Source organism: Ambystoma mexicanum, chromosome 2p, assembly GCF_040938575.1.
Source record: "Ambystoma mexicanum isolate Mex_15411 chromosome 2p, UKY_AmexF1_1, whole genome shotgun sequence".
In the NCBI taxonomy this organism is placed as follows: Eukaryota; Metazoa; Chordata; class Amphibia; order Caudata; family Ambystomatidae; genus Ambystoma; species Ambystoma mexicanum.
Window position 1 is genome coordinate 1240735175 of NC_090923.1, and position 16864 is coordinate 1240752038.

At 45.3% G+C, this 16864-nt stretch overlaps 1 protein-coding gene and 1 long non-coding RNA gene across 6 annotated transcripts in view; one reads left to right on the forward strand and one right to left on the reverse strand.

The window, feature by feature from the left end:
* The window catches only part of FBXL18 (F-box and leucine rich repeat protein 18), a 595630-nt gene extending 594074 nt beyond the window's left edge, over positions 1–1556 (reverse strand). Inside the window, exon 1 of the mRNA XM_069645540.1 lies at positions 1416–1556. Coding sequence (XP_069501641.1) covers positions 1416–1436 — 21 coding nt within the window. The 5' untranslated portion in view covers positions 1437–1556. The remainder of the gene's footprint in view (positions 1–1415) is intronic.
* Positions 1557–1599: 43 nt separating this feature from the next.
* The window catches only part of LOC138567381 (uncharacterized), a 73608-nt gene continuing 58343 nt past the window's right edge, over positions 1600–16864 (forward strand). For 3 of the 5 annotated variants that reach the window (XR_011302189.1, XR_011302193.1, XR_011302190.1), the window contains exon 1: positions 1994–3696. This is a non-coding gene — a long non-coding RNA (uncharacterized lncRNA). Of the gene's footprint in view, positions 1742–1993; positions 3697–16864 lie in introns of those variants that run through there. The other 2 variants (XR_011302191.1, XR_011302192.1) reach the window with 2 other exon arrangements.

Sequence of the window (16864 nt, forward strand, 5' to 3'; positions counted from 1 at the left end):
TTCTTGAGCACATCTTTATCCGGACCCGATTCAATTGTAGTTTTGTTTAACTATTAACCATCCTGGGTAGAATAGGCTCCCAACCAGGAGCCCATTTATTGAATCAGGTTTATGGACCTGGCATGTATACTTGCTAAGGGAAGGATTGCTATGTCCTGGAAATTCCCCAGTGGCACACAGTTCAAATTATAGTTTCTCGAATTTAACAGTTGGTGCAAAGCAGAAACTAGGGCTTGGGCAATTGCACTGCGGCCTCAGGAAGATTGTGACACGGACACTTATGGAGCCTGGAAAACACTTGTCCTCGATATGTTGCACCCATCAGATGACAAACCTCCCGGAATGCATCAATCACCCTTTCATGATCTACCTGGATTAAATCTGCCCTTTACCCCTCTTGCCACTGAGTATCATTCCCCTTGGGTGAGCCCACAATCCCCATCTCACTGTATTGCATTGATAGGTAAACCACACCCCCAGACTTCTTTCTCATGTATAGAGCCAAGTATATGCATGGAAAGTTTATGTTTCAATGTTATTTGTAAATTCAGGATCATGACGCAAAAAGCCTCAGAGTGCCCATGATTCACTTATAATTTCGGTAATTTGGCATGTAACTGGGTTTTTTTGGTCGCACTGATCTCAATAAACACATTTTAAAATAAATAAGCAGTATACAATCTGCTTGCATTTTTAAAAGCCTGCCTGCCCATTCCCCCTTGGGCATCCTTTAGACCCCATGGGGTGGAGAGGGTCAGCCCCAAGGTGGGAGGGTCCCAGGAACACAGGTTTTACTCGGGGGGGGGCGGGGGGGGGGGTGTCGAGGGGGGAAATGGCATGAAAACGTTTGAATACCACTGAATTAGACCAACATGCAAATATATATTTCTTTTCTGTGAAGGGTGCAGTGAACTCAAATGTGGTTGTAGACCCTCCCGAGTGGAAAGCATTCCATAGAACAAGTTATTTGAAACATGTTCATCCTGTCATAATTCCCATCTACAAAGTTGACCTCCCACCACTCACTTCTAATGCTGTAAACCCAGCAAACCAGCTGCTCTCTGCCACATTCTGTTCAGCTTTTGGCATCAGGGCGCAAGCCCCTTTACGTGTCACACAGAAATATGGAAATGCAACATATAAACACATTGTAAAAATGTAAATGTCACACAGGCAAAGTGCAAACTTGGCAGCTCTCTTAATGCGCAAAAATTGGGGGCTGTGGTGCTTATTGAAGAACACACTGCGGGTCTACACGACACTTCGCTTGCTGTCTCTGCCGTGAAAGGCACATCGTACTGGTGGGCAGATTTAGCGTGTGATCAGCTGGGCAAATAGCGGAAAAGACTAATGAGAGCTGGAGGGAAGTATGGTGCGGTGCAGTGCATGGGAGCACAGTATCACCCTGCACTCACCTCGCCCGGGCAGCTTGACATGTTCTGCGGAAGGCGGGGCTCATCTGTCACTTCGCCCACAGTGCTTATCCCCTCCCCAGACGTCTCTGCAGGCTAGTGTCTAGTTCCCATCTGAGAAACGGACCTTAGCAACGCTCCTTCCATTTTTCATCACGTGGGTTACACGTTTGAGCGTATCTGGAAGTCACGTGTCCTCATGTTGCGCACTTCATTAACGTGTATTCTTTCTTTCTACGGCTTGGCACGAGCGGGAATGCTGGCACTGTCTCGTGGATGAGAGTCGAATGACGGAGCTGGAGACAACATTGTGGCCGAAAGTGGATTTGGTAGTCTTAAAGCTATCGTATACTTACTTGGTTGTTATTTCGGTGCGACGGGCGATTTGACCTACCCAGAGAAGAGGGTATTTCGGTGTATTTTGAGGATTCGTTATGTGCAAGGGGTGTTTTTTGTGCAGTGTGGAATTGAGCACGGGCATTCTGCTGTTCCCAGGTGAATTCTCGGTATAACTGTTTACAGTAATGCCTCTGCGATAGTAATTTTGTCCTGCCCACTGGAGAGGGGTATTTTGGGGGGGGGGGGGGGGGTATTTTAGGGATTTGTTATTTGCAATGGTGAAGAGAGATGTAATGCGGATAGTTATTATTATTGTATCTCATGGAGAGCCTTGTTTTTTTTGTCCTGCCCGCTGAAGAGGGATATTTTGGGTATTTGTTATTTGCAACAGATAGGGAAGATGTGTTTTTTTACAGTGGGACATACTTGACTCCTAATCCTGTCCAGAGGGACACATTTGGGTACGAATTTCTAGCATGACCGTTTACAGTAAGACTGTCGATTTGTGATTGTTTTCTCGTGCAAAGTGTAGGGTGACAAGAAATTCTAGATCCTAAAATAAAAACGCGGATGGCCACAATCTTAAAAGGACCACCAAGGCGGACACTCAAAGCACCCTATCGCACAGTATTTCTAGGACTGGATTGCATCTAAAATGTGCAATTATGATTTATAATGTAAGCATGTCATTAATAACGAAGCTTTTGCTGTGATTGCTCCAATTAATATTACAGGCCTTCCTATGTATACGTTTTTTAATCCTGCCTTGGGGCACAATCGGGTAATGTGTGTGTGATGGTTACCTTGGTAGTTAAAAGGGTGGTGGTTTGATCTCGCCCTGCGATGTCAGAGATCTGGTCAATGTGACGGGAAAATAAGTATTCAGATACTCGTTTGATTTATAAGGGTTGCACACAATCAATATTCAATCATTTCGTGATGGGCCTGTCAGTGGTCACTTTCCATTTCACTAAAACCGGGACACGGTTTTTAATTTTAAACTCTCGGGAAGGGGAGATATGTCCCAATTCTGGTACAGTCCCAGCAACATCAAGATGTCTGGCCACCCTAGCAAATAGTCGATTTGGCTTCCCTGAGTGAAGGGGGAGATGTGTTTTGTGCAGTGGGGCATGCATGAGCATTGCAGTGCCAGTCAGTTTAACACCATGTCCTCATTTCACAAGCGGGATGGGAGGACCTTGAGACAGTATTGTGGTCGAGAGCTGATGAACATTGGAATACTTTCTCATTTTTCCTGTGCAGACGGACACATTTGGGTAGTGAAGAATTGTGGACTACTTGGTGCCCAATAGGTTTTGTATGGGGTTTTATAAGTGAGACAGGTTTGGACCTTGACAGAAGGGTTTTGTATGGCACTTTGGAGAGGGGTATGTGACCTTGCAAAGCAAATGGCTTGGTCTTTTTAGAATCAAGGATCTGGATGCGCCCTTGTCAAGTGGGTCTGGATTTGGGTTTGTAAAAAAGGCATGAATAGGACCTTTCTATAGGGTTCAGGACTTTTGTTGAGGTGGCATAGGTGGGTCTCTTTTGTATTGTCAACCTTCATGTACCTTTTTATACGAGTGTGTTGGATAGTTATTTATTTGGGTGGATGGTATTATAGAGAAAGGCATGGCTAGGGCAGGGAAAACGGGCATATGGACTGGGTTTGTGCAGAGTGGGGTCCAGACAGGCGTTGTACATAGATGTGTCTGGATCAGGCAGAAGTGGACCAGTTCAGGCTGCTCAGAAGTATCTATGGATGTCTGGATGCCTATGTATAGCGCTTTGATGGTGTTTAGGTGCAGCTTTGCACTGTGGTGAAGTTGGGGGTTTTCACAGGTATCGGAAGGGTGATTCATTGTTATGTTATTAGAATTTATACTACACTTCTATAGCACAGATTTGGCTCGGAAGCAGTGGCGCAGTGTACAGCAGAATTGAGGTAAGAATAACCGGCAAGAGTGCCACTGCCAGACAGTAATACAGTATTGTGTGACCACGAAACAATTAAAGTGGTAGCACTTTGAGCCCTTGCACTGACACACAAATGTATTCACCAAACCGCTCCCACCTACCTCTCTGAAAAAGTTCACCCTATCCTCACAACCAGACCTACCAGAACACCTTATGGGAACATGCTCACAGTGCCCAAATTTAAGAGAGCTCGAGCTGGTGCACCAGCTTCCCTTACCTAGCAGCTACGCAATGGAATGCCTTGCCACCCGCACTCAAGGTGAAAGCTCACACCTCGCTTTCAGAAAAGCTGCCAAAACACTACTCTTCACATAACCATGCCACACCTCAGCTACCTAACCGACACCTGCCTGAATGCATAATGTAATGTACTGTTTCACCTAAATGCATAATGTATTGTACTGCTCCTTGTATTGTATTGTAACTAAGTGTAACTACAAGTAACAGCGCAGCGATGCCTTGGGGCTGCCTGTGCTCTATACAAGTGTAAAAATAAATAAATAAATCATTATCGTTAATTTGCAAGGCCTCATCAACCACCTGAGTGGTGGCCCGTCTCCTTGCCAAGTTTGGAGCAGAAGCTGGATTGATAATCCCGAAGGACGAGTTGGTGAATTCGAGCAAATAGATTGTCAATCACCTTCTCAGTGTTCTTTCCAATAGAAGGGAGTCTACTGATAGGTGTGAGGGGTCAGAAATGGGAGGCTGACGCACAGTTGTAGTTTTCTCAATGTTTGCCATATTTATTAAAGAATAAAGAGGGGTGAGATAAATATCTATCTATCCCTATCTGAGAATGTTCATGCCTAGCAAACTTAAACTAAAGAAAGATGACATTGTGTCCAAATGCATCTGACCCTCTCACTAAACATATACAACAAAAGTGCAGAAGGTAAATGGATCCGTTTTCAGTTCAACAAAAGTTCAAATTTATAATTCTCAAAGCAATCCTTGTGACCAGAGTCTGATTCCCTTCCCCTGATTCAATTTACAAAGACTTTTGAAAAGAGTTCTGTTTCTACACAATTCTGTGCAAGCAAATGAAAAATGTCTTTTCCACCTGTCTTTCCAATTGATAAAGTAAATGTCTTTCACAAAACACTTGTTCAAAACCAAAGTAACTTTCTTCCACAAAGTATTCCACCCTGCCCCCACCCCCCAAGATGGCGTGTCATCTCCTGAGGGTCACCTTCCCCGATGTGATCCTCCCTCATAAAGCCACATCAGGAGCAGGCAGCGGCTACTGTTCCTTGACCACATGGGAAGAGGCTACCTCAGGGAAAGCAGTGATGAAACCATCAGCTTTATCGCACCTTGTCATTCCAGTTTATAGTTGCACTTTCTTGTTACCAGTCTGCATTTCAGTCCGTGTTATCCTAGTTTAGAGTTTTGGTCCAGAGTTATTTTGTTCTTAGTTTCCTGTTCTGTCCACTGTTCCTTGATTTTGGCCCTTAATTTGTAGTCTGCTGTTCCAGTCTCCTGTACCCATGCACTTAGATTGTTATCTTCTTGCTTTTCCTCTTTCTTCCTGGATCCTGTCCTGAACCTTGCACATTTTGACTTCCTATTCCTTCCCTCTGCATTTCTCTTACTCTTCTTGTCCTCACTTGTGTTTTTGTAATTCCTTTGTTGGGTTTCCCAGTAGCCAATCTCTGCCTATTTCCTTTGTTGCATTTCATTATTGTACCTTGTGCCATATTGTAACAGTGTGCTGTTTCCCGTTTCAGGAGGCAGTCACTGTTCTGTTTCTGTTGGACCCATGTACGCTTCAATCTTGCGAGTACTGTTTCCTTGCCTGTTCCTTAAGGTCCAGACTGGGTCCAGACACAGACACCCACTCCTTCTCCTTTCCATGAGCATTCAGAGTGGGGCCCTGTAATAATAACCAGCTCAGAAGGCTAGAGTTTCCTTTGACCCTGTGGGAGACTCTCCCCTCCCGCCCCCCCCCCCTATTCTGTGTACACCACAATTGGGAACCTAACGTGTTTCTTACATGTACTCCCTGCCCCTTTCTGTTCACTGCCATTGTTGCCTGTTTGTAGTTATTGACTATCCTTTCTTGTCTGCTGGACTCCTTACACTCCTGTCTCTTGTGCACTTTTCTCCCCTCTGCGTTGTCGGCGTGTCTCTGCTCTCAAGCCCTTAAAAATAACTTTGTCAAATGTGCTTCTTATTTTCAAACAGGAAGTGTTTGTAATAATACTCTTAATTTGAGTTAATATGATCTCAAGCACGTTTTAGAATTGTTTATTCATTATCTCTAACCTGTCCATGGCATGATTCATTTTATTTATTCAAATTGTTCGAACAGTGATGGGCGTTCCTGGCTCATCCCTTAACCTCCCTTGTGCTCCCATCACCCTAGCCAGGCTTTTCCCTAACGCCCACAGTTAGCAGGAATTCTATAGCTTGGTAACCCCTACTGTCTATGGTAGCCTCTCTTTATTCGGAGGTCCTAAAGCGCAAGACCTTATCCAACTCCTCCAGCATTGGCTTTTTCATAGATTGATATGCTGTTTGAATATTCCCCCTCAGGCTTGGAATCCTCTGTAACATTAAAGTAGTTTACATTTAAATTTTAAAAAGGTTGTCACTTTAGTGTTCTATTAGTCATTTTGGGTCATATTGGTCCACAGCCAATTGGCAGCCCTCCCTTCGCTCCACTCCTGGATGCAGTCTTCAGATTATTTTACTGCACGTTCAGTGAGTCCTAAACAAATCTCTCCATTCATTGATGATTTGTTGATTGCTTCTTTGTTTTCTACTGTTTCTTCGATTCTTCACCATGCCAGGATCTTACTCTGCTCCTCTGTGGTGTTTTTCCAGCTTCACAACCCCTCGCGAGGTACCTTTTCAGCTCCCTTTCGTTGAGTCATTGTAATTGTGTCTGAAGCTATAGCTGACACAATGAGACCTTTTCAAGTCCTGTGCTACCTGTTACTTGAACTCTTATGTAGAGGATCTTCATGACTGCCTCTACTGTCTTTATCCTTACTCCAGCGACTGTTCTATCTGCCAGGGGTTCTCGAACAAGACGCTTTGAGACTGTCAGCGGAGGTTGGTGGCTTGGTTAGATGACGGTGCTGTAGTCTCTGTCCGTAGCCATGCTTCCCTCAGGCAAAGCAGACCCCAGGAGCATACCTCCTCGTCCAAGAGGTCAAGGATTCACAATGACTCTTCCCATGAGAAAAGGGCTTAAGAAAAGAAAAGGACATCTAACCCAAGCTCGGGTTGCCACCTCGTCCATGACAATGTCGGCATCCACGATCACATCAGTGACGGCATCATCAGCTAAATCCTTGTCTTCATCAATGAAGCACTGGCCAATGTCTTCTACTCACCCCTCCTCTTCGGCAAAGAAGCCCTCATCGACGACTCCTGCTGGCCCATCAACGACAACTTTGTCTTAAGACTCCATCAATGAAGCATAAGCAGGTCAAGTTTTATCGACCACCCCGTCTACGTCCATTCCGACGACTCTTGACTTTGCAGCATATTCCATTGACATCTGACCACCTCGTCCACAACAAAGGTGCATTCTATGTCGACTGCTCTGAAAGGGGTTTCCCAATCTGGAGATTCAGACTCTGCGCTTTCATGCTTGCCAAGACCTATGCCTTCCATGTCGTGATTCCTCAACGGCACCAATCGCAGGACATCACTCCAGTTCAAGGGTTTGCCCATCGGCCTCCACTCCAACATTGTTTACCAAATGCCTAGCCCCAATGGAGGTCCTTTTTACATCCTTACCACTTGCCTCCTCTACCATCAACGTCCTCCAACATCTCCCTCTACAAATCCTTTCTCTCTCTCCCTCTACCACTCTCATACCCTTACACTACACTTATCACTCTTGTAACATTCCTCTGGGTCTTTTATACCCATGATTCACTTGTCTGTCCTACTCCGGTCCCCTCCCCCCACCTCATTGGTTCTGTGTCTCATCTGTAAAAACATACTTAATTAAACATAATGTGGTGTTTGATTGAACATACTGAAAATATGTGCTGATTGAGGAATAAACAGACAATATTCTTGAACTCATAGTGAAGACAAATTGCAAAGAGAATTCATCATCACTGCACTTAAAATGGTGCAACCAAAGAAGATGAAAGCAAGCATAAAAGAAAACTCAGATTTTTAGAGTAATATTCTTGCTGTTTGATGCATTCACAAATCCCCCCTCTCCTCCTTCCATACCCCTCTTTCTTTCTCTTCTTTCTTAGTTACAAGTAGGTAGGTGTGATAACTAGTTTTGGTTAACATTCAGAGATATTTTAGCACAGATTTTAATTCCTAGTGGTTGTGAGAAAACTGACAGTATTCTCCCACCTACTCCCTCAGGATCTTCCATGCAGGTGGCCAGGCAAGGGCCATCGCTTTTGGATCCCGACTCGGGTTGGACAAGTGAGGGAGGATCACCTGAGTGGGGATTGGGAGCAGGATACCCAAGGGCGAGACATGGTCTTTCCCCAGTAATATCCCAACCCACTCTCCCACAGCCTTCATGGGGTATTTTCAATCTCACCCCATCTCCCCCTCCCCATTTCCAACAAATACTGAGGCAACTAAGCAGTAAAGATTACCCAAAGAAACAACATGGGCAAAGTAAGGGGAACCGACTATAGAAAGAACTTGAACTGTCCCACCGATAGGCATTTACTAATTATCACTCACACCTGACTTCACTTGACTCTTTTCACAATTAAAGAAGGTGTGGGCTTGTTCAAGTGAGCAAGCTGGAAACACTGTCTAGACCAGAGCAGCCAAGGAGCTGAGACTGGCAGGAGCTGAGGGCTAGAGAACGGCGTGCTGATATGCTGGCCCGATGTCTGTGAGAGGCGCAGCGTGGCAAGGGAGCCGTGTCTTCCAAAAAAGCCGGAGTGAGGCTGCCTGCTGGCGGCGTCCAAGAAAGTGCTTGTTCCCTTGGGACCTGTGCCGGCTCCACGGGTGCCTAAGGGCCAGGTGATGAGATCCTGACCTCAACCCTGTGTATCCTGAAGGACCGCCTGTCGACACAATGCTGCCCGGTGAGTTTCGTGAGGGAGTACAGGATTGTGCGTGTGACTGCAGCAGAGCGGGAGAAAGGCACAGAATATAAAGCGGCACAGAGCAAAAAGCAAAAGACATAGTAAAAAGGGTTTGACGTTGAAAGCGATTAGGGTGTGAAAGACACAAAGGTGAAAGTGAAGAATAAGAGAAAAATAAAGTCTATAAAAGCGCTGAGAGCAGAAAAGAAAAAGAAAGGTGCGAATGAGCACTGGGAGGACAGAAAGGTGTGGAAAAAAGGTGCAAGTAACCAGCAAAGAAAAGGAGGGTGCAAGTGAGCCCTAAAGGACAAGAGAAGCATGCAAGAGGCACACAAAGGAAATGGAAGGTACCAGGGGCACAGAAAAGTTGAAAGCAAGTGAGAGACTGTGCAAGTGTGCACGAAAAAAGCAAAAGAAACAAAGGAGAACACAAAGGGGTGCAGGAAGTATTTGAGGGTGAAAGGCTTTAAAATGGAAGAGCAAGGAATGAAGAGGATGGGAGGGTGTTACAGATCAGAGAGGTAAAGCCTAGGAGGAGCAAAGAACCAGTTGGTTTCAAAAAGTCTCTGGTTGTGCCCCACAAGTGAAGTTTGTATGAAAGAACTGTGTTTAAAAGGAAAGGTACATCCTGAAAAGTGGAACTTGTCTTTGTAACCAAAAAGGGGCCTGAGCTTGGGAAAGGGAACCCTGAGGGGCTTAACCAAGTTGGAAACATATTATTTTGTAGTGTTGAAAGGATTGAAGCTCGGGGAAGGGAACCCTGAGAAACTTAAAAGGAACTTTTAGACTTCTTTTGTGGTGTTTGGCACTTGAACAAGCTTAAGCTTGGAAGGGTACACACAAGGAATCCAAAGACACTGAAGGTATTTCAGACTATTGCAAGAGTTCTGTGGAGAAGGTCTTAAGAACAGCTATTTTTGATTGAACTAATTTTTGCAAACACTGACTAAACTACAGCTGGTGAGAAGACCACCTGAAACCAACCCTGGTTTTCTATTTTCTGTTCAACCACTATGTTTTCTTTTCAGAGACTTACTAACACATTTTGTCAGAGTGAGGGCAAGCATAGGTTTAGACAGACAGATTTTTACTTTGGACTGACTTCAACAGCCCTTGGAACTATCCCTTTAGAGTTGGGGCCAGACAGGCATTACACCAACCCAGGAACCTTAGTAAATAAAGTTTTTGAAAGAAACACTTTTGAGTCTGTCTCTTGTGATGCCATGCCTGTCTCACATGGTATAGATTTATGCATTTGAATATTGCATCTATTTGTCACTGAAAATCGTAAAATAAAACGAATTTTAAAACCGCACACAGTGAACATAAAGCTATGCAGTGAATGCGAGGAAGAATATGTACTGTAAATTTGATGTTGAATGCGTTATTGAGCTGTGCTACATGTAGCCACACCAGATGATGAGGATATCATCTGTGTTTCTTGTGCATGGTGATATGTTTTAACCATGTACTTATTGAGACAATGACAACATACTTTCTTAACCCCCGTGCTGGAGGCCAGGGTTTGGGATTTGGACCACCGTGGGGTCAAGCAACTGCAATCCGTGCCATGATGCGGGCCCCAGAAGGGTTCTACAGCAGGTCCCGCAGGCTCCCTATCCCATCCTTTTATATAGGCCAAATCCTGTTTACTCTGACACATTAAGAAATGTCATTCCTACGAGGGAAACGGAAGGAAATGGGGGGGGGGGGGGTGAAGTCGACATCCCATCCAACTGTGGGCTAGTGGTTTGATTAGAGGCAGAGGTTTGGGAGTGATGCTTGCTGCATCTGACTCATGCAGCTGCACACATCACAGAACACAAAAGTCTTACAAGCAGGTAAAATAGCAGAGGCACCAACCCTCCTGAACAGCAACAGAAATAGCCACTGTACATGCTCTAGTTTCAAGATGGCAGCCGCATAACTTGGTGACCACCTGGGAAATATGTATTTCAGATAATCAACTGTATTCACAATAATATTTTTATTTCAAAACTACTTTTGATAAATTACACTGTTTGTCTAAAGTGAAATGTGCCAGCCTAAAGGTTAAAAATAGTTTTTCAGTAAAGCAACATTTTATTAACTTAAGAATGCGGTGTGCAGTACCTATATTTTCATATACTGTTTCTTGACACATTAAAGGATAGTTCCGGGACTTTTTTTTATTGTCCCTACGGTTCGGCCATGTGTTTTTAAGCATAACTCTGTAGATCGTAGAAAACTTTCCTATGGACCTTACCCGACTTTTCGTCCATTAACGCACTCGAAATCAGCTGCCATTTTCTGATAATCCTATCATTTCCCCCCATCGCCCTGGCTCACCTGCTTTTGCGGCACTAAATCAAATCCCCCGCCCCTGAAACAGACTTTATCAAAACATTCATATTCCCCGCCTCTATCCGTGACGTGACTGAGCTGCGTAGGCAAACGCGCCCAGGCGTCTTTTACGCGACTCCACACAGAACCCGGAAATCAACACAGATGAGCTCACACAACACAGCGCGCCACAATTGGGAATATGAAACTGTACTTTTAAATTAAACCGCAAGATTGTAAATTTGGTAAAGTACATTTATTTGACATCAAATGTTTTGAGAAAGAGCACAGAAACGAGTCACAGAATACTCAAAGTAACACACAGAGAGTAATGGAATCGAAAATCTGCTGCTGTGTGTTGTGAAACGGTGTGTTTATACTTATTGAGGAAAGAGGCGTCCTGCCATTTCCATGGCGACACTTCATTAGCTGAGGCGCAGCGATTGTTGACACGAAACGTGCTTTGGCGTTGGGAAATGGGCGGTACGTGTCTGTCTGCTGATGTCAGGCTCAGGGGCGGGGGATTTGATTTAGTGCCGCAAAAGCAGGTGAGCCAGGGCGATGGGGGGAAATGATAGGATTATCAGAAAATGGCTGCTGATTTCGAGTGCGTTAATGGACGAAAAGTCGGGTAAGGTCCATAGGAAAGTTTTCTACGATCTACCGATTTATGCTTAAAAACACATGGCCGAACCGTAGGGACAACAAAAAAAAAAGTCCCGGAACTATCCTTTAAGAACTTTTTCTGTGTGTGTCAATAGGTGGTCACAGTTTTACTTTTGTGGGGATTTCCCGTCGGCCAGGCCTTCATTGCCTCGGTGCTTAACCTTTGTGATCCTTCTAGTTAAATTACGGCTCTGAGGGGATTCATCAGATTGGCACTTCGATGTATTTGAAAGGTGTTTATTTGTAAAGTCCATCCATAAGGCCTCGCATTGCGATGCTCTACCATGTAGTGATGCTGTAATCATTTCCCTTGTGCATATGTTGGAGGCTGCATTTGATCCATTCATTTTTACGCGGGACCGTTGTGGATTTCCATTTTGTTACCAGCATGGCACAAGAGGCTAGCAGTAGATGGGAGACCAGCCCTTTAACCCTACTCCATTCGTCTTCATTTTCTTCCAGCCCAAATAGTATAAGGTGAGGGATCAGCCACCCTATGGATACCATCTATGTCTTTGATCCAACCCAGGACCTCCTCCCAAAATACCCTTATTCGGGAGCAACCCCACCACCTCCCCACATTCCCTCCAGCATCTTGGGTTGGCTGTTTGAAACATTTTGGAAAGCCTGAGCGGTCGTACTGCCATCTATGTAGGAGCTTGATAGCGTGTAGTTTGTACTGGCTCGATATGGATGTTTGTGATGCCGCTTTACACATTCTTTCCCACAAGTCTGGACATATCTCTTCTCCTAGGTCCCTTTCCCATCTACCTTTCAACAGTTCTGTGGTCCCGTCTCCCGCTTCTATTAGTTCTTTATACTTTGCTGATATCGGGCCCTTCATTTCCATCCTGGAGTTTAAAAGTTTTACAAAGGGGGTAAGGTTTCTCTTCAGCTTATTCTTCCATGCTGGTTTCGTTAAGACTCCTTTTATCTGTATGTATTGGAAGGTGGACAGTGGGCCTGTTCCCAGGGCCTCAGTCAATTCTGGGAGGGGGATAAAAAAGTATTTTTTTTCTGTAATTGCCCCACCTTTTCTAGACCCGCCTCATACCACGATTGGAATCTCCCTATCTTGGGGGATGTGTTCGTTTGTGCCGCGGGACCATAGATGGCTCAGCAGGGATGGCCATGTGGATATCTCATGCATCCCTTTATGTGTTCGCCATATGGTGCTCAGTATTGGATGGTCTTTCAGTCTGTGTTGGAAATTATTTTGTGGGGCCCATAGCCACTCCGATACCGTGGCTGGTAATAAATAATGATTGTCCATGTGGATCCATTGGAGATTTTTGTGGTCGCGTAGGTGAGGGATTAGAATGCGTAATTGGGTTGCTTCGTAATATTTTTTTAAGTCAGGGAGCCCTACTCTGCCTTTGTCTTTGGGAAGTGTTAGAGTATCGTATGAAATTCCCGCCTTCTTCCCCTGCCAAAGGAATCTCACCATAATGTTTTTGGCCTCGAAAAAAACCTTTTGGTATCCCAATGGGTAGCATTTCAAAGGGGTACAGGAACTGGGGAGGCATACCATTTTAATAGCGTTGAGTCGTCCTAACCAGGAGATCGTGAGTTTGTTCCATTTGCTCAGATCAGCAGAAAATCTTTTGGGGGGGGGGGGGGGGAGTTGGCTTCATATAGGTCAGCCAGGGCTTTGGTGATCTGTATGCCTGTATTTCAATTTGGAGTGCTCGATCTTGAGGCCAAGTGGGAGGAACCTGGGTTTGTTTTCTTCTTTCAATTCCTGTAAGGGGAATAGTATAGATTTAGTTCTGTTCACCTTAAACCCGGAGAGTTGACCGTATTTTTCTAATAGATGAAGGGCTCGGGGAATGGATACTAAAGGGTTAGTATGTGTAGAAGTATATCATCTGCGTAAAGTGCTACTTTATATTCCGTTGCTCCCAGCCGTATGCCTTCCACCATGGGGTCGGTTCTCATTTTATGAGCCAGGGGTTCTAGGGAAAGTGCAAAGAGGATTGCGGAGAGGGGGCATCCCTGTCGGGTTCCACGCTCTAATTCAAACCATCTGGAGTATTCTCCATTTACAAATATTGACGCTTTGGGGGATGTGTATACTGCCTGTATTCCTTTCATGAACCTCTGACCTATTCCCACCTTATGTAGGACAGTCCTCAAGAATCCCCATTCTACCCTGTCAAAAGCTTTCTGTGCGTCGATCGACAGAAGGGCAGGATCATTGGACAGGGTCTGAGATGTATGGATGAGGTGAAGTGTTTTGCGCATTGTGTCCGCCCCCTGCCTCCCCAATATGAATCCGACTTGGTCAGGGTGTATAAGTTGGGGCATTAGTGTCTCTAATCTAACGGCCAGAACTCTCGTGTGAATTTTGGCATCCAGGTTGAGTAGGAAGATGGGGCGATATGATCCACATTTTTTGGGGTTTCTCCCCTCTTTGAGGATTACCGTGATCAGTGCCTGTGTGAAGGAGTCTGGGGCTTTCCCTGTCTCTAATATTTCATTAAAGAGTTCTGCCATGAATGGTGTTAGCTGTGCGCTGAAGGATTTGTAAAACCTGGCCGTGTAGCCATCTTCCCCCAGGGTTTTGCCTATGGTTAACCGCTTTATTGCATCTTGGACTTCTTGTTCGGATATTGGGGAGTCTAGAAGCTCTGATTCTGGGCTTGATATCTTGGGCATATCGATTGAGGAGAAATATAACTCTGTATCCAATTGGTCAGGGTTCGTTTCAGAGGTATATAGGGACTCGTAGAAGTTGGCAAAACACTCTGTGATGGTGCGGGGATTGCAGGTCGTGTCGGGGTTGTCTTCAATTATTTCTACTACTTTTTGCTCCGCTCTCTGTTCTGAGTCTGGCGGCTAGTAGTGCGTCAGCCTTGTCTCCTTTTTCGTAAAAGTTCTGTTTTAGGAGTCGAAGCTTGCACACTATCTGTTCATGTTCCAACAGTTTTATTTCCTCCCTTTTCTGCTTTGCTTCATTTATTTTATCGGGATCCACCCCAGCATCCTTCCTGATATCCCACTCCAACTGACATATTTCGGTTCTGAGTCTATGTTCAGTGATCTTTCGCTCCCTTTTCTTGGAAGAGCCTTCTCCTATTAAAATACCCCTCCAAGTGCCTTTCCCAGACTATTTGCTTGGAGACCTCACCGGTATTGTTCATTTTGAGGTATTCGTTAATTTCAGTCTCCATTTCTGTCTTAAAAACTGCATCTTTCCAAAGACTCTGGTTACACCGCCATTTCCCTCCCATGACCTGTAAGTTTTCCCACCTAATGTCGACCAGGACCATATCGTGGTCTGACCATGTAATCGGGACTATCTCTGAGTGCTTTGTGGTATCGAAGAGGTCTTTGGATGGATAGATATATGTAGTCAATTTGGGTAAATGTATTGTGTGGGCTAGAGTAGAAAGTGCAACCTCGATCATCTGGATGCACGATCCTCCACATGTCTTTCATTTGATGTGTCCATCATATCTAGTAATTCAGTACGGTCGCCTCTGTTCTGGTTTCTCGTTTCGGGATTGCCAGGTTTCCAATCTTTGGTTGGGTCTGCCCACTGATTGAAGTCACATCCTGAAATGATGTGTCCTGAGGCTTCTAACCTTATTTTAGGAATTGTTTTCGCAAGAAATCTAGCCTGTCCAGTGTTGGGGGACTAGATCGTGGCAATTGTTACATTTACTTTTGCAACTTTCCCCGTTATCAGTAGGACGCGCCCTTCTACATCGGACCATATCTTGTCCACCTCAAAGTCTATACCAGTCCTAATCAGGATTCCCACGCCTCCTTTCCTAAGTGGCCTGGAACCCCAGAACTCCTTTCCCGCCCATTTCCCGAGGATTTGTCGCTCCTCCCCCTTAGCATACTTTGTCTCCTGTAGTAGGAGGACATCCATTTTGGATCTACAGAACTCTGGCTACCAGTGACCTCTTGGTTGGTGATTTAAGGCCTTTTACATTAAGGGTCCCTACCCTTGGGGAGTCCCTTCCCCTTGGACCAGCAGATGCCATCAATTGTTCTTATCGGGTGATAGCTTGTGTTCCATGACCAGTAGATTATTTGCCCATTGAGTCCCACACCGTTTCAAGTGATTTGAACTGCTACAGATGTTGCTTCGACCTTTTCCCTTTGTCCTCCTCCCCACCTCCCCATTCCCTTCCCTTTCCAATTTGGTGGCATTCGATCGAACCTGGTTGGTAGCACTGGTCCTGCATCAAACGAACTGTGGGGGCCGTTACTTCATGCCCCTTGACTTAATATGACACCTCAGTCTTTATTGAGCCCCCTTTGTTTTCCCCCTAATGTTCGTGTCCTGACCATGTTGTGGTTCTAAACATGTTTGTCCAATCAGGTCACTTTCTTTACGGTGGAATTTTTTCTGTCTTACCAAGTTTGTGGATGATCAGTTGTCTCGAACCCCCCCGATGATTCAAAATAATTCCAGGACCTGTTTATGGTACAGGTTCTTTGCCGCAACCTTTTCACATGAGTTTAAGGTAGAATTGGAGTGTCTTTAATTAGTTGCCTGGTATTATGCGTAGCTGAAGATTGCCTGGGCTCCAAGAGTTGGTGCTGTTGGGGTGTATGGGCTTCCTCTTTCTGCATGTGGTTGGGTTGATGGCAACTGGTCTTTCGGACAATACGATTCTGCTCTGTTTGTGTTTAAAGCTGCCTGCCCCACACTTGGATTTGTGACGCTATTGTTTCCTCATTAGCCCTTCACTCTGTTTATGGACTTCTCGTCGTCGTGATGGTAGGTCTGGGTACTCTTCCCCTTTGTGATGTGCTTCCGGGAGTCTAGGAAAGTCAGGTGGGTTAATTGTGGGGTAGGAGTTGTAGCAGAGAGATTTCAGTTGGGTCGACTCAATTAGTTTCCGGGTCCTCCACCTGCTCAGACACGTCCTGCTCCACAAGAGTGTGCTCTGTTTTTTTCCTGGACAGTTTACTTTAAGTTGTAGCGCGGGCACGCAGAGGCGGTGAGGGCTCCTCGTGGGCCGCTGTCCTTGATCTTTATTAAGCAGGGGGGCCTCCCATTCAGACCACGTGGGCCGCGGTCTTTGGTTCTCGTCGGGTGAGGGGGGTCTTCAAATTGCACCCGCTGCGCCAATTCGCACCGTGCTCCGCACCACTGGC